At 32.0% G+C, this 23,476-nt stretch overlaps 2 protein-coding genes across 3 annotated transcripts in view; one reads left to right on the forward strand and one right to left on the reverse strand.

Annotated features, from left to right (window-relative positions):
* Positions 1 to 1,178: 1,178 nt before the first annotated feature.
* Positions 1,179 to 14,995, reverse strand: Bm4466 (Uncharacterized protein; the record flags this gene model as incomplete). Its single annotated transcript, XM_043077196.1, has 27 exons — positions 1,179 to 1,304; positions 1,510 to 1,641; positions 1,776 to 1,931; positions 2,260 to 2,388; positions 2,521 to 2,558; positions 2,589 to 2,792; positions 3,516 to 3,636; positions 3,985 to 4,195; positions 4,325 to 4,649; positions 4,750 to 4,916; positions 5,057 to 5,357; positions 5,492 to 5,720; positions 5,923 to 6,108; positions 6,334 to 6,539; positions 6,743 to 6,904; positions 7,207 to 7,363; positions 7,612 to 7,711; positions 8,056 to 8,234; positions 8,453 to 8,622; positions 8,842 to 9,049; positions 9,191 to 9,364; positions 9,434 to 9,567; positions 10,114 to 10,318; positions 12,686 to 12,873; positions 13,527 to 13,685; positions 14,014 to 14,091; positions 14,926 to 14,995. The coding sequence occupies 27 exons, from the start codon at positions 14,993 to 14,995 to the stop codon at positions 1,179 to 1,181; spliced, it is 4,515 nt and encodes a 1,504-aa protein (XP_042933130.1).
* Positions 14,996 to 23,219: 8,224 nt separating this feature from the next.
* Bma-ten-1 (Uncharacterized protein) overlaps positions 23,220 to 23,476 on the forward strand; it is a gene marked incomplete at both ends in the record, with an annotated part of 28,067 nt that continues 27,810 nt past the window's right edge. For both annotated transcript variants that reach the window (XM_043077197.1, XM_043077198.1), the window contains one exon: positions 23,220 to 23,388. In XM_043077197.1, coding sequence (XP_042933131.1) covers positions 23,220 to 23,388 — 169 coding nt within the window. The remainder of the gene's footprint in view (positions 23,389 to 23,476) is intronic.

Below are 23,476 nucleotides of genomic sequence, written 5' to 3' on the forward strand. Positions count from 1 at the left end.
CAATTTAAGTTTTGCCGATAAATATTCTGACTATGCTCCATTATCCACTTCTTTGGCACTTTCACGTCTTGCTTATCAGATCTTCAACCAATTTATTTGAATAAGTATTATTAAATATTACCTCTAATTAAATTAAGAGTTTTCCGCCGAACGTATATGTAGAGCTATACAGATATTAATTTGATGAATTGGGAATTTCCTGGTGCTTGCGAATTGATCTACAAGGCTGACTTTACATTCATGATCTAATTTTGATATGCTCATACCTTGAAATAATTTTTATTCATTAAAAAAAAGATCCTACTGGATGGCACCGAACCTTTGGGGAATAAAACTGATTTAATTTCGTGGATGTTTATTTTATACAAAATAGTGTAATCTCCAAAATGAGAAAAGGCAGTTAACCTTGAATGAAATTTTGATAATTTTATTGGAATACATTTATTTCGATGATTAAAGTGAAGAAAGGGCAAATAATCAATGGTAAAGGAAAGAAGAGAAGGAAAAAAAGACAGCTAACTCACTGGAGTTTGTACATTTTTCCAATTGTTATCACTAGTAAAACTATCTTTTCCAACTCGACTAAATATAAACGGAGTGCTGTTAAGGAAGCAATTGAGCTAAAGAGTATTAAATGGAGAATAAAATGAATCAGTAGTTGGTGTCTAGCGAATTAGTTCGTTTCAAATTTATTGATTCTTGTAAGCAGAAAAGTTCTAGAATGATTCAAGCCAGTTCTTCAGCATGGTCTTCTGGAAGATTCCAGAAGCACAAATTAGCATTTAGAATAAATTTCTTGCAGAATACTGGAAAATACAGCTAATAGATGAACAAAATAATAAAGTAAACAATAAAACTACTTCATCAAGACTGTACGAATTTGGCAGATAAATGAAAGACAAAGTGAGATCAAAGAGTCGGGCAAGTTTATTTATACAGCAGTGAATAATATGTAAGGCTAACTTCTCGAAAGATATGGCCAAGAAGTGTAGAATATCCTTGATAAGAAATGGACGAAATGCAAACACGAGTGCTCTCATTAAATTAAGCTAATTAACAATAATTAATAGTTGGAGTTAAATTAATAATTCGAGTAAAGTGATACTTTCAAAATGAATTTCGAGCATGAGCAAATTGTCAGTGTTCCCATGAATAAACCTTCACTTCAAATGATATTATCAGAATGTTTCAAATCGATGACAGAATGATGCTGCGCTTCGAACCCTATTTACTTCTCTGCATGCTTTTCGGATTTCCTTATTGATTGAATTTGGACCACAGCTGAATACGCCAACTGCTTGGACCTACAAAAAACTGTACAACTGAGGTTCAAATCTAAAAAGAATATAAATTAAGAATTATCTGACTCAAAAATAGATCTCGACCTGCATACCCTGCTCATCACTTTTAAATATGCAAATGTCTGATTACCAATTTTTCTTCATCAATTCTATTCGATTTGCTAATTGTTCAATTTCAATGAAATACATTATGTTATGTGAAACTTACATCTCTGTGTTTGTTTTGTATGAATTTGAAGAGGGCCTCGAAATTTGGACGACCGAAATGATTCACAGCATTAAGGCCTGTAAACATACTTCGACCATTGCTGTCACTTCGGAAGTGTTTCTCACAAATGTACTAAAAGTAAACATGTGCAGTAAAACTGTATTATTCATTATTAAGTAATATTAGTAGTGGCCAGTGGGAAGTAACACTTTAAAATTCGAGAAGGTTATGAATTTACACTCAAAAAACCAAATAGCATATCGTACAAGCATTGTGGTTCGAAGATCAAATTTATGAAAGAATTGTGTGACAAAAATATGTATTTCTAGCAAATCTTCCTTGTCCAATTCTTCCACATTGTGTAAAACTTCGATGAACCACTCGTAATTCTTATGTGTCGAGCATACCCAAATGAAGTAAACCTAAAATATTAGATCTCTGAACTGCAACCAAATTACCTTTAGCTGCCCTAAATCATAAGCCTACCGTAGTAAAAAGTTATCAATGCTTTAGTTATTGAATTAACTTGGAGGACTGAAGAAATGAATATTGTGACGAACCATACACATTCACTATACTCCCACACTCCTGTTATAGATGAGCTTTTTCCAAAGAATCATCCTCTGAGAAACCTTAAAATTATACAAGCCCCTTTGTACCTTATGAAAAATCCTTTATATCTATTTCTTCACTTCTTTTTAATTAAAAATTTTTCAAAGCACAAAAGTGAGTTTGCAAGCAGAAACATGCCTTTTCACATTTAACATTTGTATATCGGCCAGACATTTTTTCAGTGACAAGATCAGTGAGTATGGACGCATACGGAGTCACACCAATACCACCACCTATCAACACGGCAATTTCGAAATTACGCCAATCCTAAAATAAAAAGGATGTTGTCGCATTGCTTTATTTAAATTTGCAAAATGCTGCTTTCAGTCTGAATTGCTGATTATTTCATATCAAATTCCACATTTTGGTCTAGCAATGCTATGTGTGCATAAGACATACCTGATTCCCGTCACCGTATGGCCCATGTAAATGAAGTACTGGATAAGGTACCCCATTGGAATGTGAGCAAGCGATCTGATTTCGTAGATTCCAGGTCCATGGGCCAACCGCTTTGATATACAGTTCCAGCGTTGACGCCTGTGGTGCAGAGGCCAAAGAAAATGCATGAAGCTCATTAAATGTACATGAAAATGCCGGGCATGAAATACGCACCCATTGACCAGAACGAAATCGGAATGAATTTGGTCTCTTGAATTGAATGTAGATAATATCTAGAAAATAAATTATTTGAAAATTTTTGAAACTTAAAATGTCAACTACTTTTAGAGTAATGTATAAAGATAAACCCGATACAGATGTTAGAAACTTATCGCAGATGAGATTTGATGAATTTTCGAAACGTTTCGTCTCATTTATCGAAAATAGTCACATCACCTTTATCAGAGAATTATAAGCATATTTTGAGTCTAATGGAATTTTGAAATATTTATCCGAAACCAGAAAGCTGCTTAAAACTAGGAACATTTCATATTTTATTCTAAAATCCATCTAAGTGAAGCGAATGCGCCCATTATTGTCAGTCTCGTTATTTTGTTCTGCAAATCTATTTCTCCTATTTTCATCAATTAATTTTCTTTGATTTAAAACAGTCCTTAGTTCTATTTGTAATTTCGCTTAATAAAATTCCGTTGAGTAGATCTTGCCAATAATTTTTTTTTTGAGTATGAATCACTTTGATTACAATTACTTCAAACTTACATATTCAAAAAATTTTTTCATATGCAAAGAAATTTTTAAATTTTGTGATTTTAGTTGATGCATAAGTTTAAATCTAATTTCATCTAAATTTGGTTATCTTGTTAGCATTATTTTCCGGGAACAACTAAAATGAAGTAGGAGGAAAATACCCACACATCAATGATATAAAAATTTCCCATTCCATCCTATTTTATTAATGTAATGTAGGTTAAACCAGTAAGTCATCTAAAGCATACCTGACGGTAGTATTGCACCGCTCAGAATTTGTAATCTTTTATACTGTTGTCGCATACCAATAATACGGTCTATTACAAACAGAGCAATCGGGCCAGCTACGTAATATAGAAATTTGGGACTCTGTAATTAAAATGTTTAATCCTGGAAAATTTTTTATAAGCTAAATGGAAGCATAAAAAGGATCACTTCCGACTTTTACCAACAGTAGTGAGAAGGTTACGAAAAAGCTTATTTTCAGTGGTGATATGATGTTGCAAGTTAAACAAATTTAAATATCAGCTTTGTATAACCGCAAGCATTTAATAAATGCTAGAAACTACAATGCTATATTCGCCTGATTAAATTACTGTTGAATGATTTCATCTTTAAGTAAAGTTAAGCAAAGAGAAATGAGCGTACAATATGAAATAGCACTTTCCATTAACTTTTCTTTGCAAAATTATTGAAATATGTGAATTCTAAACTAACATCCAAAAGTTTTGGAAGCCCATGAAGCACAGTAACTGCATAAATTAGGATATTCAGAAGATGAGTGATCTTAAAAGCGTGATATGCTTCCCTCATAATAGCTGGCGTTGAAAATACATAGGTGATACTCATAAGAGCTACCAGTAGAATTCCTGTTATTCCAGTTGTGGTACCGTAAAGCCAGTAACTAATTGAGGGCAAGAAATTTGAACTGAAATTGGGTTTTTTTTGAAACTTTTTAAGTATTTCAAACTGAGCAAACTATATGACTTTACATTCCTAAAAAAGAGTTAAATGGATCATTTCACACTCATAAATGTAAGCTAACTGAAAAGTTTACCCAAAAACAGCTTCTTGGAAGAGACATTGTAAGCCATCTTGACTCTGCGTTGCCACATGATAGAAATTGATACAGTGTCCAACCGTATGTACCGTAGCCCAGAAGCCAGCTGTCATTGCTACAAGTTTATGGAATGCTATCGCTGAATCAAGAGGCAGATATTCGCGAAATGGAGTTTCACGTAATAACGTGATAATATTTTGGCAAACTGTGATCAAAATGAGTCCCATACAAAAGGATAAAGATGCGGCAGCACCACGTGTAACTGCTATACCTACACCCATAACACGTCGCAGATCGCGGTGCTCCGTTTCATATCGATAATCTACAAATGTTTAAACATTCATTAAATACTTATAAAAACACTAAGGATGCAATAAGAGCCTAACACTTCAGTTTATCAATTAAATAATGTATAAACTTACGCCAAAATCGTTCAGAGAATAGTAACAGATTAATAGCAGTGAAAAAGAAGATAATAACAATATGCTGACGATATGTTTCCAAATATGATATTGTTGAAAGATACCAGCTGATATGAACACATCCAATCTCTTCGTTTTGTATTGCAAAACTATTCATACTTTCTGTCCTTCAAAAGACAGTATATTTGTGCAATCACACCAGTAGTTCTAAATTTACTTCCATAATTTTCTTTACTTAAATCTTCTCTTTATTTATCTATTTCATTTCTTTTTTCAAATCCATCTACAACAATGCAGCAATACGAACTCATCAAGATTGAATTTTAACTTGACACCGCGCATATGCATTCCAATAGGATGTCGTATGTCATCCACATTACTAAAAATAGCTTCGAAATCTTTGTAGGATAAAAACTTGCAGTCCATGCTAATTCCAGATTGCTGTAGTACTTTATCAATTACTCCATCTTGTATAGCTTCTTCAATTTTTACTCCAACTGTCACATTTAATGACTTAACAAAGTCACAAAATTCCTTCTTGTGGACTCTTCCCTGTCCTTCTCGATCACACATATCGAATAGAAGTCCAAGCTTATCACGAAGAGATCCTAAAATGTCTTTTTCCAAAGCTCAGAAAAAGAAATTCATGCTGCATTAAGTAATCTTGCTTTCAACGGTTGAAAGTTCCCGTGATAAGACTATCCTTTTACAGTGATTAAAAAAAAAAAAGTAATTTTGGTACCTCTGACAAATCGAGTAACAACACTGAGGAATTTGAGGAATGTAATGTGCTGATTAGGGTCTTCTTTTGTCATACAAGCAAACATCCGTTCAACAAATAAATCATTTTCACGCATCCCCAGAGCATCAGCCATCTCTGCTTTAGTAATTGCAGTGCCAAGGACTTCCTGCGAAACCGATTCGTGCAACACTGCACTAATATCTTCTGACAGTTGCGATATATTGAATGACTGAAAGGATGCCAATCTCAGCCTTATTCCTTCGACTTCTTCGCCTTCCCCAAAACTTGAATACTACGCCTCATTTCCTAATAGACCGCAGGAATTAGGAGAACACATGAAAAAGGTCAGTAAAGGAGTTTGCTTCGATCAGCGTTACTACGTATTAAACGATATAAATCATGCTAAAAGTGATGGTGGCAGGTGGCATTACTCTCGCGTAAGCTTCTCGGAAGAAATGATCCAGCTTTTCCTGTCGTCTTTCACTCGTTTCAGCTGTTTCGATAATATAGCTATTTGGACAGCGACGAATGACCAACTGTTTACTGGTCCGGTTCAAAACATTGCTCAGAACACAAAGGAACTGAGCACATTGGCATTCGCTGTTCAAACGAACAACCTGAAATGCTTTCATTAATTTCCGAAGCACTGAAATCTATGCAGAACCGATATAAGTTCATGTTACTTACTTTCTAGGTAATCATCTTTCCAAAAGCTATGAGTGCTTCAGGGCGCAAATATTAAAGATAGTCGATTTCAAACATTACAAGCTAAATGAAATTTGAAAAAGGTTTGGTAACATTTTTTATGCGATATTTCATAATGATAAAAAAAGGGGACAAACCAAATCATAATGTTTTGGGATGGAAATCATAACGAATGGACAAGTGCAACTGTTCAGATCAGAAACGACGACGTTTACAAAATTGACATTGCTAAAATCGAGACATCGCAATAGACCACCACCTGGCTTTTCCAATCGAATCAATGGAGTAACATCAACAATTAGAATCACCGATCGACAGTAATTTTTACTGAGCCATTCGATAGCTATAATTTGTTTAATTATCTATTTAGAACTGGGTATGTAAAATGACTACAATTTAATTAGTAAATTGTTAAAAATAAGGAATTAGTTAAAAAATGAGGAATACAATTCACAATGACCATAGCATGCCATTCTGAATAATATATATATTCAACAATTCCAAGACTTAATGCAACTGTACGGATAACAATGTAAAATGACAAACCAGACAAGTGCAATTTTTCCTTCTCACTATTCTTTTTAATAAGTTCGCTCCTAATATTGCTCGAATTGGTACTTTCTAAGAATAATTTTTTAATGCATGGCTCCATATCACCGCCCAATTTCTTTCTCCTTTGTATCAACATATATCCAATTCCGATGCAAACTAAAATCAAATATTTACCTCAAAAATTTTGAAGAACTACCGTAATTTCCAGTTGTTTAAGGATGAAATTCAATTTTTATTACATCATATGAAGAAACACTGGATAAAAATATTTCATAGAATGGCTTAATGGGTGGAATTTATCTTTTTGTGTACTCATAAAATATCATTTAAACTATTGCATGGACTAATCACCTTGCATTTCAAAAAAAATTGAAAGATCAAATTTCATGTTTAACTTAGAAATCTCTACATTTTCCAAAAAATACAATATAATTAACATTTTCAAGTAGTAAACATACTCAGTGGAATGATGCCAAGCGCAATGCATGAAAAAATAAATGTTACTTCATTGCCTGTGAAATGATCGAAACGCATGAATGGTATGCATGGCTCTAAACCACTTGTGTTTACTTGAAACGGTTGACCACATGGATCACCAGCGCGCCAAAGAAATACCTTTACAATTAAATTATGCAAATTTTGGGAAAAAAAGGTAAAATTTCTAAGTTGTAAATAATTTTCAAGTCTGTTTCATCAATTACAAATAACAGATGAACCAATGCATTTCTGCGGAACAAATTTTTAAATCTTTATTAAAATATCTCTTTTTCTCTTTCTCTTTCTCTGTAAATGAAAATACCACGAATATTGCAGTCTAGAGAAAAGGAGAATCAAAAATACGCTTAAATAAACCGAACACTGACATTCTCTTGCAATTCGTGCTCATCAATAAATGTTGTTTCTCGGATAATATCACGTAGTGTTGTTGAATGTATCTGTTCAATTTCCTCCTCAGTGAAAATCCTGAAAAACGCCAATGGATTTACAGACTCCATGTGAGAGAAGTTCCGACTACGCAGAATTTTATCTATTTCAATTATTTTGTACAAGGAAATTTCTGCTTTTTCGTTTCGTTTGATAAGCAATAACCTAAGAAAGAGAAGTAGCTCCAGTACTATTTCGTTTCTGATTTCTTAAATTCTGAGTTATGTTTTAAGAATTTAAGAACTATTTCTCGTTTTCAAAACTCATTGACTCTTTGCATTCTTCCGATTCTAGATTGAATTTAAAAAATAAAAAACTAGTAAATTATTTAATATTTGTACAGTGTACCATAAACTGAAAAAGAGATTAAACAGATAGCGAACCCATTCCAAGTGTTTTCGAACCAAAATCGATCACCATCACGCAGTCTTAAAAACTGATCAAGAATGATTGCTCTGAAGAGTTCTCCTGGTCCTTCACCGTTTGTTTCCAACATTCCACCAACGTAGGCATCAAGCTTTGATATGTCACCTTCATACAATTTTTCCAGTTCATGAAATATCTGAGAAAACAACAAAATTTCAACAAACATCAATGATTTATATTAATTACGTGTAGGAAACGCAAAAAAAAAGAAGGTTGTGACTAGCATTCGCATTTAAGCCCTTTAGGTATTTACTATAACATTTCTTAAACTTTTAAAACTTTTGAGAAACAACTCTAATAACTTTGTAAATCCGTTTTTTTTTTCTTTTTTCTCAAAATTGAGCAGAATTATACCTTCGGTTTTTCCTTGTACATCACAGGATTAATTGTTACCCAATCTTTGATGGGAAGATTGTAACTTTGTCGTAATTCGTTGTACGGTGGCAAACCATTATCACGGCCACGCATTATGGAACTGGAAACGACATCCAGACGGGTGAAATGCATTGGACCAAAGACAAAATCTACAATTGCTTAAACATTTTAAACCTAAAAAGTGTAAATTACATTCAAGTAATTCGTTTTGTAAAAATTTTTTTAATCTAACCGACACAAATAATATTGCAAAATAATTGCTAAATGGTCCGCAGATCTTTATTAATACCAATCAGTATGGCGTGCACAATCGGATTCTTTCATGATATTTTTTGAAAAGTAAAATAATCTATTTTAACATCTTATACCTCGCAAATCCTCAACAACAATGGCATCTTCGCCTTCGGCAATTTGCGATGCCATTCCAAGGACAATTTCATCTACCGAATATTCCTGCACGATATCCTGAGCATTCCACCAATTCTGACATAATCTTAGTGCTGGATAACCGCCTACTTCATCACGAAATTCACATTTCCCATTTGTTCGTTTTCGAAGTAACAAGGCGGGCGGTACCTGTACTCCTTATAAATTACGTCAGTCACATGGCTCATAGGAAGTACAAAAGAGCATTTAGTTAACATTACCAAATAAATAAATGTCTCTCAAACTTTTCTTGAATTTCTACAGAATCATCTTATTTACTTATTTACTTACAATTGTATGAGGAAATCGGAAAGCAGCGGTTGCAAAAGCATGCGATATACCGGGCGGTACAAGAGGTTTGTACTTCTCATAGGGTGGAATTGCCTTTTCGTCAGCTAACATTACCGGTAAAAAGTCATATAATGTTATTTTCTGCAGCGTTGCGATCACCCACCGACGAGCACCCTATAATCGTCGTTGTTTAGCAGATATTATATTGGAAATTCAAATTTTCAAAAAAAAAAGAAGCCTAACCTGAAATACTTCTTCATCGGTCCAATTCGGATGTTCTTCTTGAATTCTCTTTGCTTGTATGTTATGCCATCGATATAAAATTAAACCCAGGCTTAACAAACCCGGATTTTCGTTGGTACGAGGATCACCCAGCACTGAAATTCTGATGAAAACAACAATAATCAGGTACAATGATTTAATGAAACCTACAAAGTATAGCCAATTTTTTCTGACACTTGTGTATTAGCATAAATTTAATTCATATTCTTCCTTCCTCTTCCTAGTCACCAAAATATTTGCTGTTTAATTATTATCATTACTCTGTAAATTGGAATACAAATTGCTGCTCCACAGAATCTATTCTAATTTTAATCGAAAAACATTTGTGAATGAGTTTTGCAGTGAAATCAACAGTTGATTTAATGGAATAATTGTCGGAGCTTTCCTATCATTTAAATAAGTGTTAGTTTCGACAACAATTTAAAAATTTATTCGAATTTGGAATTCATCTAATCATTAAAATGATGTCTGTATAATTAATTCTAAAAAAAATACTATAGGAACAACATGTACGTGAAAGTGAAAAATTGAAAGGTTGTAACCCTGTAAATTTAAAGTAAATTATTTTAGGTGTGATAGGTGTATTTATAACTGATAAGACGTGAGATGCTCTTTATTTGGGAAAATTTAGAAAAACTTGCTAAAAAGACGTTCGGGATTCATCAAACGATGTATCTGTGGTGGTGCAGGATTGATTAACGGAATACGAGGACCGTTTAGAGGAGGATAATCCTTCATAGGTCCTTCCAGCAACGAACCATTATTCCAAGCGCGAAGTGCAGCAACCCACGGTTCCTGAGTGCTGTACAAAAAAGACGCATCAATCCAGCTTGTACGTTCATTCATCTGTAATTTCATTTTTTCACTCTTTAACAGCCAATGAATTGAAATCGAAATAATTGAGGGAAATTTGGATTGAAAGAATCACAAATTTTTTTTAAAAGTTAGCTAAAATAAGAAACTATCTCATTTGGGCGGCTTAATCTTGATGTATTTGTGAGCAATTTACATTCTATAGATGTGATTGTATTCCAGTATTAAATATTTGACAAAATATTCAATTCAAAAGGTGGCACTTGCTCTCTATTGTATGTTAAATAACCCTACCCGTAAATACCACTAAACCGGTATATAGAAGTAACATCGCGTCTATCAATCAAATTTTTTCTGTAAAAATAAAGAAGTTCCAACTGTATTAATGTCTCAATTCCTGAAATTCTTTAGTCAGAGTTGAAAAGTTTGTAGTCTTGATTAGTTGTAGAACAAATTTTTTAAAACACAAGCTAAGGTAAACTCGGTTAGCATCTGCTTTACCAAAAAGGCGATTATCAATCCTCATTTGAATTTAATCAGTTTATAAATACCTTAACCTTTTATTTTAATGTTTTTATTTAAAAACAATAATGCTTTTTGTGCCAACTGAGCCTGTAATTTAAATCTATGACTGTAATTTAAGGAATAACTGAGACTGTAGTTTAAATTTGTCGTAATATCTGGGAATTAATTTATAATATGATATCTGAACTACAAAATAGAAATGAAAATCTAATTCATTTCTCTCTTTCAACATCCGCATCAAAGATCAAAAATGAATATTTGAAAATATTGGTGGAAAATTTCTATTTCTGCAGGTCTAGAAAGCTCAGAATTACCAACTCCGTAATCGGATAATTTTCTCACTTTTTCCATAAAATGAAAACAGTGAAATGTATTTGGATGAGAAAAAAAATTTGTTGAAGCTAGAAATTTCAAATATTCATAGATGATAAATAAAGCAAATATTGGAATTTCATTAGAGAAAAGATTAATCCATTCATTGAATTATTGATTAAAACGAATCGGACAAAAACTATAAAATTTTGGGTACTTTATGCAAACTAAAAGAAATATTCATTCCAGTAATGCTTTTCAATAGTAGACAAGTCATTTCAATATCATACTTTCAATTTTCATTATAAAAAATTACTAGGACCTACAAAAAATTACATAAACCAAATTTCCTATTCCCAACATAAAAAGTAACTTACAATTACTTCTTGCTACTTTCTAAATACGAAAAATCCAATTATACAGCATAAAATATTTTGAAAAAATCTTCCTTCAAAATTTTTTCATTTCCGAATTCAACAATTATTGCTTTTATTTCACTTTTTTATTCGTTTTATCTTCCAAGGACGCATTACTTAAATTATTTGGCTATTTGTGAAATGCATGATTGAAGCGTCTCATAAATACGAACAAAATTTTTTTGGTCAACTTAATTCCAAACTTCCACACAACGACAATTTCTTTATAAAAAAAAGAAAAAAAAATATTACAATTTCTTGGATTTTCAGTTAAATTGCTTATAGCATCTTAATAGATAAATCATATTGATAGAAACCATTGATAAGAGCTTCTCATTCAGTTTGATTCTTAAGATCATTTAAGTCTCTGTTTTGTTACTAGCTAAGCTTATGTTGCGAGAAATATTTCGGATGCCTGAACAACAACTGGAAATGTAGTGTAGAAGATAATACATGAATTTTCGAAAGTGCCTTGTCTTTCTAAATTAGTCTAATTATTAACTTAATTGATAATTGGTGTTTTAAGAAGATTCAGTACTTAAGTCGTAAGCTTTTTTACAATTCAAATGATTTCGAGGATCATTACTCAAATAATTAGGATAAAATGCTGCGTGAAAAGTAAAATAATGATTTTTTGTAGGAAGATTAGACTGAGTAAGATGGATCAGTCTATTATCAAGTTTTTTTTTTCAAGATATTGTAATAAGAGGAAAAGAAGCATGTAAATTTCTGGATTTCACATCGCTCAATTTCATTCAACAACGAATTCCTTATCTCTGCATTTCATTTTTTGTTATATTTTTCTCCATATATAAGCACAATCCAGAAGTGAAAAAGGATCAGTGTAAGTTTACGGGTTCACACTTGCATCGTTCTGAACTGGAAACGGAAGATGTCATCTGCACCATTCTAATACAAACAGATGAAAAAACGGAATTACGTCACAGGCATTCCTCACCAATTAATGACCAAAAACCCGTTTCTTACAAGTACTTAATTCTCGTTCTATGTATGTCTTCCGCTATAAGAACCTATCGTACATCGATATCAATTAAGCTGGAAATAGAATACCACCTTTGTACTATTATTATACTCGTAATTCAATAATATAAAAACTTTTAGTTTCCGGAACAGAGATACAGCTTACTTGTTCACGCGGTGCGTTAAAGCCATGCCCGGTTTTCTTGTCATATTTTGCACGAACAAAAGGAATTTCTGTTTTACCCATGCATTGGGCATCAAAAATAGCATCACAGCGCGGTACAGGAATTTTGTGCATTTCTAACGGACAGCTAACTAAAGTAGACTGCATAATTTCGTATGCAATTACTTGGCCTGCAACCAGTTTCTTCATAGAAAAAAAGAAAAACATTTTCAGCATGAATTCTTCTTTAATACTTTCCTACTTTCTTCTCCTTCTACTATTTATACTTCCACCTTCTGATGTAACCTTCAAACAGTTCAGCAATTTTATCTCTCGGAAAGTTCCACTTTTTTGATCTTATTGATATATCCACTGTGTAAAGACAATACAGATCAAAATAAACTAATTGTGCTTAACTAAATCTTATTTTCTACTAAAGCAATATATTTTCCCATAATCGCGTTTTTTATTTGAAAAGAAAGAAAAATATTTGGCCTTTATTTACAAAGAAAACTGAATGTCCAATAATTAATTTAGTTTCTCAATAAACATTGTAAAAATGAATGACTGAGCATAGAATCCACCCACCCTTATTTTTTGCCGCTTTGTTCATTTTGTAGAAATGTAAAAAAATTTCTTTTTGCAGTTAAAGTGGTTTAACAAGATATTCACAAAAGTTGAAAAAAATTCTCAGAATCGCCGAGTTATCATAAACACATTTTTCATAAAAAACTTTTCTTTTTTTTTTTAAAAAAAAAGAAAACTATTCTGCTTAGAAATCGGACAAGAGCTCTTCCGCTTATTTTTTTAAATATTAATCCAATCAAAAAATTCCAGAACTTACTAAAAAAGGCAAGCATTGTAGTGACATTTCGCTTGTTTGGTATTCCGGATGGACCTTTGAAAACTAACTCTGAAATGGCTCGCGCGGATGGTAAATTATTATTAAGCATGTAGACACCATCCTCATATCGGCTTGGTGCATCACGGTGCAAATGCGATCCTGAAATTTTGTATATAAAAAAGTTCTAAGGTGTTTCATGTACGGAGAATCTAAAAGATAGAGGAGATAAGTAATTTAAAATTAATTAATTCATTATCGATAGATATTATTTATAATACTTTTACGAAATACAAATCGTGAAGGGATTTCTTTTAGTGACAATATTTCAAGCTAAATTTTTAAACATTAAATTCATGTTTATAATTTAAGATTCTAGTGCTGACCACAACTGACCATAGCTGACCATAAACGATTACTATAAATAAGAGCAAGACGAAAGATTGATTATCAGTAGCAATGAAATGTTTTTTAGGAAATAAATGCTTACCCACAGTACCCCAATGAGGATTAGCAAGATTGTTGAACCACCCGTCGTAACGTTGATATTCATAGATCCTTCCGAGACCTATATTCTGGAGACATTATGAGGACATTTTCTGGCTCTTTACTTCTTATCCATGCATGTTAATTAGATGACTGCTTTTTTGTGCAATTTTAGATAATTTTAACATTATCGAGATAAACAAATCTGACTTATAAGCTTACTATGCATAGAATGCAAAAAAATAGTTTATTTCTTATGAAATTCCATTTCTGAATCTATTACGTTAATTTCTTTCAAATATTAAGCATTAATTCTCAAGCGTACTACCATACACTCAAATAGGTTATTAATTTAAAGTTTAATTTCGCTATTAGCTACACATCATAATAATTCTATAAACTGATGCATTAGAAGCGATATTTAAAATTCATCCACATGAATAATAAATGAAAAATTAGCAACTTGAGAATTTTCTAAAATATTTTCCAAAAAAATATAAAAAGAAGTTAAAATTTAAAAGCTTCAGTTCTCCAATACCTCACTTCAAATGAATTAAAAAGGAAAATACGATGGTAAAGAGAACAGTTGCAAAAATATTCGTTGAAGGAAGATTGAATTAGATTGTCTTTCATTTTTTGCATATTCAAGAAAGCATATATTCTGCGAAAATTTTAATACATGGATTTCATTTTTTCACGCTTTATAAATTTAAATGAACTCAACTGAAGTTTAAAAAAATATATATGGAAGTTTGCAAATGATCTAAAAGAATCACAAATATTATTCATCACAAAATCCATCTTATTAAAGATTTATTTCTTTCCCATAAAATGTGGTTCCCTGCAACTTGTAGTTAATTGCAATATTGATAAAATGAGTGATCACTTCGGTAAATAGTAATCACCGAAAACCTACCATTTACTGTAAGTGATAAGAAGAAGAATAATACGGCTTGCAGCAATCGTTGTTTCTTTACGTATAACATTGTTTGATGATGAGTTGATATAAAGCTTTAATTGGAGTAACAATTGCTGAAAGTGTTGCTTAAAAGCTATGCCACACTGAAGTGAATGGGACATTTACAACAGATCGTCATCATCCGGTCGAGCTAAGAGGAATGTCGTCCTTAGGTAGGCTTCAAACGGGATATAAAAGTGTAACGAAGGAAATGAACATAAATGAAATGAGATGTGCAAAGGGTGGAAATGAATTCGGGCGGTGCTTCTGGAAGGGAAGAATGTTTGTAAGACGTTGATTAGAGAATGCTACAAATAATACTCCATGCAAATATAATCGTCTTCGCATCAGCAATTACCGCCGCTCGTTCACAAAACATATTTTCTAGTTGAGGACTGGCTCAATGTGATCTTCCTTTTTGACGACAATCACAGTGACAATAATTGTCAATCTGTTGCCGTTTATGCAAAGAAGTGACAGTGACATCAGTAGCAATGACGACAAAAAAGCTGTTTTGTAATTAGCAGCGAGCGAGACTTGACTTAACATCCTAAGAGTAATCCTTCCAAGCGCTAAAATGTATAATAGTAGTGGTAATGTAGTAATAATAGAAGCAAGTAGCATTAGCAATACTGTTATAGATAATCGCATTTGAAATAAACGCTATCACATCTTGTAGAAGCTTTTAAAACAGTTTCGAGAAAAATCTCATAATGACAAATTCCAATGGTATGGAGAATGATTTGTATGAACAATCAGATCTGACATATAATTAGACATTTTGAGACTATCAAAGGTGATAATGATCTGTGGAAGTGGAAGAGTGGAAGAATTGATTGCAAAGATAACAATAATAGGAGGATAACAATACGAGGATGGGAAAGACAACGATCACAACTTCTCATCATTTATACATTTCTTACTTCTCTCATTTAAATGTTAAAAGAAAAGATAAATTACTAGTTGTGATTTTAAAAAAATGGAATGTTTGGATATAACATACAGACACATAACATACATACATGCACACGCATAGACACATACATACATACACAGACACACACACACACACACATGTATATTACATACATGCAGACACACACCCGATACGGACACACGCACGCAGAGAAATATTTACTAATCGTAGAGGTGGTGCGGGAAGGAAGGAAGTCTGCAACAGATGTTCGACGGTAGCGCTTGCGAAGATCCTTCTAAATGGTGCGTCCTTCTCCAATTCCACTTGATCCGGATGGGACACGACAATAGCGCACATTCGAAGTGTACTGCTGAGCGATGGAAGTGGACAGACTATTCCTGATTGTAATGTACGAGAGTAGTTGACAAACTGATATCAGATTGAATTCGAAGTATATAAATGATACTTTAAAATGGGTTACATGAACGTGAACTTTGACTTCCCTTTAACTGAGCTAGATGCAAAATTATTGCAAATTAAATTAAAGGAAATGATGTAGCTATTTCACCATTCTAAGCATCTCTGATTAAAAGGCTCTTTGCATAAATAATTTAAATGGACCAAGATCAAATGGTTATTAGGTATTCTTTCTCTTCCTTAAATAAATAACATTACCTAACTTTTGTAACAAACATTTTGTAATTAATTTTCTAATTGCTTCCATAATTCCCTAAAGTGGTCTAAATAGGGATTAGTGTTTTGACTTTTGACAGATAGTCCATATATAAATATGAAGGAAATTTCCCTTCAGTTATCTCCACTGTAGAAACAGCCTGTTGTAAGTAACCCAATGAAATGTTAATGAATGTATTGTAATTGCAACAGAAATTGTTCGGTACCATTAATCATCATATTGATGTCGTCGAAACTACTTAAAATTATTTCAGAACTTAATGATAACATACATCACAATTTTATATCTTCATAAACCAATTTAATTCATTTTTCGATCTAATCCATCCTAGTTTATCCTATCCTACTCACTCTTAACGTAACAGGTAGTTGTAGGCAGTCCTCCATTAGTTTTCTGAAGAATACAACAAGTCTTGCTTCAAATTTCATTCATATTCACCAAATTGAATGAAAAAAAAAGATTGACGAAGGGAGAAAATCCCTTTTTGTTAATAAATCATGTGGTACTGGCATTTTTCATCATTGCTTACTGTAGAGCAGGTATCGTTGTAAAGCATGCAAGTATTGCTGCAAAGGTATCGCTGCAGGTAGCGCTGCAAAGACATAAACACAAGGGTATCGGTGCAAGAATGTCGCGGTACATTATTCACCAAGTAATGCCCCCTAGCAAAACCACCTCTCTCCTTAACAAATTCTTGCAGTCTTTCAACTTTTACATGCATACTTGGTTCTCTTTGGAGTTTATTAGAGGTTAGAGAGTGGAAAAAAGAGCCAGAAAAAGTGGCAGGTAATCTTCATCAGTCTTTTTAATATATAAATAAAGGTTAGTTGCTTTGTGGAGTTCAATAAATTTCGTTCTTTAAATTTGGGAGTACGAATAATGATTAATGTGATAACTCATGTGATTGATGTGATTAAAAAGTTTCCGCAGGAGTAAGATAATTCAAATTGTAAAAGAATTTTGAGTTATTAAACGCAACATTACGATGTTCAGTGTTTATTAAACTGCTTCCTACCTCTCTCAAAAATTGAATATATTCTTTGATCAATAGAAATAACTTTTCAAAAAAGCTCTGACGACTGGACATCGGAAATTTAAAAAGCAAGGTAATAATACTCATAAATAGAGCTATCATTTAACTTTCGTATTCATTTAAACTATTGAAGTGATCTTTGTAAAACAACAGCGCTTTATTATTATCATCATTATTTTAATTATTCATTTGTAGAAAATATGGATCCAAATAATACTTTAGTTTAATACAAAACCCGAAAAATATTTGAAATAAAGAAATTATAAGAAAGACAATGTCACACTTCTCAGCAGGTTATGCGAAATGACATTGCTGTACACTCTTATCGTGCGCTATCGCTACAGATGGCTCAGAGCTCCTCAATGTCTCGGATGAAAATAGCTATAATGTTGTTCTTATCTTAACGGGTCTGAAGAGCTTCAAAGTGTAGAGAAGCCTAGGGAAAGAATAAATAAATGCAATATTTACAAATAATTACATAGTTTGAAGAATTAAATATTAGAAACCAACGAACCTGTATGAATATGTCATCATAATGCTTCTTATTATCCATGCTTAAATTTATCATGAAATTAATTGAAAGTGCTTAAAAGAGTTGTTTTACTACAGTTTTATAATAATTTGAATTCATAAAATTAAAATAAATTGATTTTACATTTATGAAAATCATATGAGGAGAAACTGCCAGATGGTGGACGTTTGAATTAATCATCCCGTGATCAGTTTACTTTGAAGTCTTATCATGCAGTTTTCCCCAGTCCCTAATTTCAAAAGTTGTGATATGCTTTTTCTGAAAAGAAAAAAATTTCAAGTCCTGGAAATCGAGCATAAAGCGCAGTTGATAAAATGAAAATTTTACTGCTGTCCATTAATTTTAATCTTTCTGTAAGAGTTTGGAATATAACTACAGAACTTCATAAAAAATTAGATAATGCATTCATTATCCGATCGACTGTACATTTTCAACGTCAATTCTCATTTGATTTTCTTTTTGATTTCATCAGTATCTTCGATATATTTAAATCATTCAATCAATGCTAATAAAATTCTCGGTTAGCTTTTTTTTTTTATTCAGCCAAATGCTCTTATTTATTTGGCTATATATATTCAATGAATAGCAATGAATAATATGCTAATATCAGTGAAATTCCAACTTTCATTTATTCATTACTCATTACTTCAGAAATATGCTTCCGGTTTTTTCTCATGTTTCACTGTGTTTTTATTTCTGTTCCCTTAGTTGTATCTTAACGAATTAAACAATATGATTTGAATGCAACTTCAAATAAGTTCTGCCGTTGTAATGCTGAAACGCTCCATTTTTAAGTTTTCACTCAAACACAAACTATTTTTCCGCAGATATACAATAAAGTCTTTCAGTTGCCAAATAATTTCTTCAATGCATGGGACATATCACTGATAATTAACCTCAAAAATCTTCAAATAGGAATTTTTAAGCTTTGCTAACTTTGCTTTTTTAATTCTGGAATACTCAAAAATTTTGCTGAAAGATTCGTAGAAGATATAATATTTCTCCGAATTAATCGATTCTTCACTTCAAATTTTGTTGAAATTCTTGAAAAAAAACTGCAGAAAATTACGTATCAAATAAAATCTCTTAATGAAATAATAATCTTCTGTGCTCTCTGAAAAGGAAAGATTCAGGGGATATGGAGCATTTCATTTATCAAAAATTCAAATTCTAATTGGTCTGTTAAGCATGCATCTTTTGAAAATTTGCAAATGGTTGTATTCATAGCATTGTTACACCGAATACAGCTAACTAAAACGTTATTCATTAAGGAGAAAAGGCCAATTCAATAATAGAATATGCCTCTTTGCCAGTCCGTCGTCTTTCATGAAAACACCGCATGATTTGGGCTATAAATAAATTCATTAACTATGAATTTAATTCTGGAGACACTTTCATTTCATTATTGTATTTAACCAAATTATTTTTTACTCAAAACTTTACTTCCTACCTGCTAATTCCCAATTATTAGATTTACTTCAGAAAGATATCAGATACATGAAGTTTCGCAAGATTTATCGTTTCAGATGTGCTCAAACAACTGTTACAATGCCCGGACAACGGAACGACAGCAGTAGCGGTGACAATAACAATGACATTAATATCCGTATGCCTTTATCACCGTCCTACGCTGGAAGTTGACCTCATATTCAAACATCAACATATGTTTTACAACATTTTTACGAGCACTTTTGCTTTTAATCGCTTTTGTTCCTTGTTGTAAACTAATCGTTGACAATTACTGTTCGATGAAGCCTCTTTTAAACAATTTTTCATTTTCTCTTCGAAAGTAGACACAATCTTTTTTTTTCTTTTCAAATATAATTAGCAATTTCAAATACAATTAAGTAAATTTTCATTTTGCTAATTTTTCTTTGCTTTTATACTTGCTTCTAACATTTTAATTTATGCTTTCAAAATAAGTACCATCCTTTTTCTACATTTCTTGTCTCATTGTTCCCATTCAAACACCTGAAACTTTTTCCCACTATATGTATATCATCTAAGTATTAAATATAACAAATTTGCTACAAAACACGACTATCTTGAATCGAATTCTTTTGAAGGCCTGAAATTATTTCGTCGAATAATGTTTCGTCAAGATTGTTAATGCCGAAATGTCCTATCACAATCCGTTGTAATTTATAATATATGCTTTTGAGTAAACTTAAAATATGCAAAAGAAGTGAAGTACTTCTGCTACTTTAAAATGTTTGCAGTATCTTTTTTAGCTAAATTTAAATACCTTAGTTATTGTTGTTTCAGAAATCTTTAGCTAGAGAATAGCTTGAGTAACAACGGAAAGTAACAAAATTTCTTTTGAATGCCAATTTTTTCTACTTCGTTAGAAATTATTCAAAGACATGAAAAAGGGAACAAATTTATTGATTAAAAAAATTATATGCAAAGGATAGAATAGAAGTTTTCCTTTTATTTCCTTTGCTTTTTTTATTGAAAATAAAAACAGACCTTAATAATATCTCTTTTTCCAATATTATATTTGAGGAAGTACCGAAGTTTCATAAACTTTGAAATTTATTAAAAAGGAGAGTGAGAAGAAAATTAGTTATGCTGGAATAGGCTTTTCCTCAAGAAATCTGTTCAATTATATTATTTCAGTTATGGAAATTGATTGTAAATGCAATGAGAACAAATGCGCAGTTTATTACAGCGAACACTTTTATATTCATATGCATATGCTTACTAACGATTTGTTTGTTACTGCTTGGAAAAAAAGATAAAACTGCTTTGGAAACTTTAGTGTGAATTAGTCAGCCGTTGTCTTTTTATTTGCTTCCAATTTGATGCCACCAGCGCCCACCGCATTGTTTTTAAAATTTTGAAAGAATGAGCAGAAAGCTTAAATTATTTCTTCTAGAAGAATCTTTGTTTATGATTTATCATTTCATCGCATTTTCACTTCCAGAATCCATTAGGCCACACACTTATAATCGATATCGATTATTTCGTAGCCCCAAATGCATATTCAGATCTAGACCTAGACTCTGGAATGTTAATTACATAATAAATATGCGACACTAATGATTTGATCAAGGAATGGACAAGTTATGTTAAGTCTAGTGCTTAATATTATTGAATTTAACAAGTTTAAATTGGAAAGTCAATTAGAAAATTAAAGTTAATAAATCATATTTTCAAGCTTTATTTACTTTTTTCTAATCAAACAGCAAAAAAATTTTGCAATTATTTTGCAACTGATGCAAAATTGTTCATCCTTACGCTATCACGCTTGCTCTTTATAAAACAAACTGATTTTATCAGAAGTGCCAAGTAATAATTAGATTAGTTCAGTTAATTGATAAATGTGTCAGCAAATCGACCTGTTGCCACAACAACTGCTTCTCGAGCTGTAAAATGAAGCCACAGGTGGACAGGTGCCAATCTTCTCCTTCCTGCAATGGGGAATGCGATAATAACATTATCTTCCTTACTACACCGTACTGAATTTTTCTCTGTCCATTTTATTTTTGTTTATACTTCAACTAATACTCCACTAGAACACTTTAGTATTTTCCAGTTAACTGTTTACTTCCTCCCATCAATTTTCCTTTAATCCACTGATTAAGACTTTCACATTTCTCGAATTCTAAATTTTGTTAAACAGTTTATAGAAATAAAAATCTGAATTGATAAGTTGTGATGTCGGTCAACGTCTTTCCTATGCAAATCATGTCGCGTTTCTTCACACTCCCCTTTTGCTACTCACATTTGTTTACTTTGCAGATAGAGTTGTCATAGCTCATTTTGCATCCTCTCTATTTACCCTCCGAATATATCATGCTTCCGGTTCATCACATATAAGCAACATTTGTTATCAGGAAAATCACTAACGTGCAGCGAAATTAAAGTTGTTTGGAAAAGTTTACAGAAGAGCAATAAAGAAAATCTCTTTCCTTTCCATTTTTATCCTATCGCATAAATATATTTTATTTCTTATCACATAGTTTTTATTCCTTATCTTTACTTGAGTTTAGTTTTAAAAGTTAGGTGAAAAAAGAAATATATCAAAAACATATAAATAAAGGTGTAGACGCTTTTTGCAAAAAAAATTTGTTCAAACACAACTGAAATTAGTTGAAGCTTGTTATTTCTCGGGAAAAACCAATTGACGGTATAAAATAATTCTATTTCTCACTAGCTGTAAGTTTTTCCTCCAGAAATTTAGGGATTTCGACAAATTCAAAAAAAGCTCATTTGACTGTAAGGAAAATTCCCAATTTTGGTTTATGGCTTTTTATTTCCTTGGATAACCAGAAAGATTTCAAATAAATTAGCTTGATAACAATTTCATTTTTTCAAAGCAAATGATTTTTGTCTTTTGGATTCTCATTTCGTTGGAAGAAGAAACTAACATTACTCAAGATATGGCAACCGATTTTGATCATTCATTTTGTCTTCAATTTACCAATAAATTTTTTGAAACTTTATTTTTGACTTTACCTGACTCTTACTGCATTGTTTATTTAATAAATGAATGATAAATGTCAAATCTTTAGTTCATCCAACATTTTGGCATTTTGGTACCAACCCGTAGACTCAAATTGTAAACACTAATGTCTCAGATATTATAAAATTCTAAAACATCATTTAATTGAATGAGCAACAATAGGAATTCAGTGGGAACTGTGTGAATCTGATTTATGCAAATTAATTTTGCATAAATGATATGAAATTGAATTAGTTAGATCCCTTCTGAATATGTTTCGAATAACACTTCGTGCAATACAGCATTGTTTGCTATGAAAATTTGCATGGGATGAACCACCGACTACAACCTTAGTGTCCATTTGTTTACTCAGACTGTTTGCTCAAACTAGGACTCTATTGTTTCTATACTTTATTGACTGACTAAAGTCAACACTAAGTCACTCTTTTTCCGTGGTTGTTAATTGATACTCCGTAGAGCTATCAGTTATTATTATTATTTATTTATTATTATTATTAATTATTATTATTAATTGTTGGCATTACCAGTATAAACATGCCATCGATTGATACTTTCGCCGAAATTCGTCGGTGAATAACTTATTTTTCTCAGGCAGAGAAACATAGACAGATGATAAGTAGAGGAGAAAGGTGCGAATTTGGAGATTTTGTTCCCACAATCAGTGCGAGACAACATCACCCATCAAAACCAAAACTGTTTTGTCAATTGGGAAGCAGTTATTCGATGAACCAGAAACCAGGTCATCAACTAGTTTGTAAAAGCCCACAACTTTGTGTCGGTAAGTTGTCAAATGAAGTTCAAAGATAAATTGTTTGAAATTGAAAGAACTTAGATTTCCATAGTTTGTCAAATATTACTGAATATAG

Source organism: Brugia malayi (genome assembly GCF_000002995.4).
Source record: "Brugia malayi strain FR3 genome assembly, contig: Bm_v4_Chr1_scaffold_001, whole genome shotgun sequence".
NCBI classification, from domain to species: domain Eukaryota; kingdom Metazoa; phylum Nematoda; class Chromadorea; order Rhabditida; family Onchocercidae; genus Brugia; species Brugia malayi.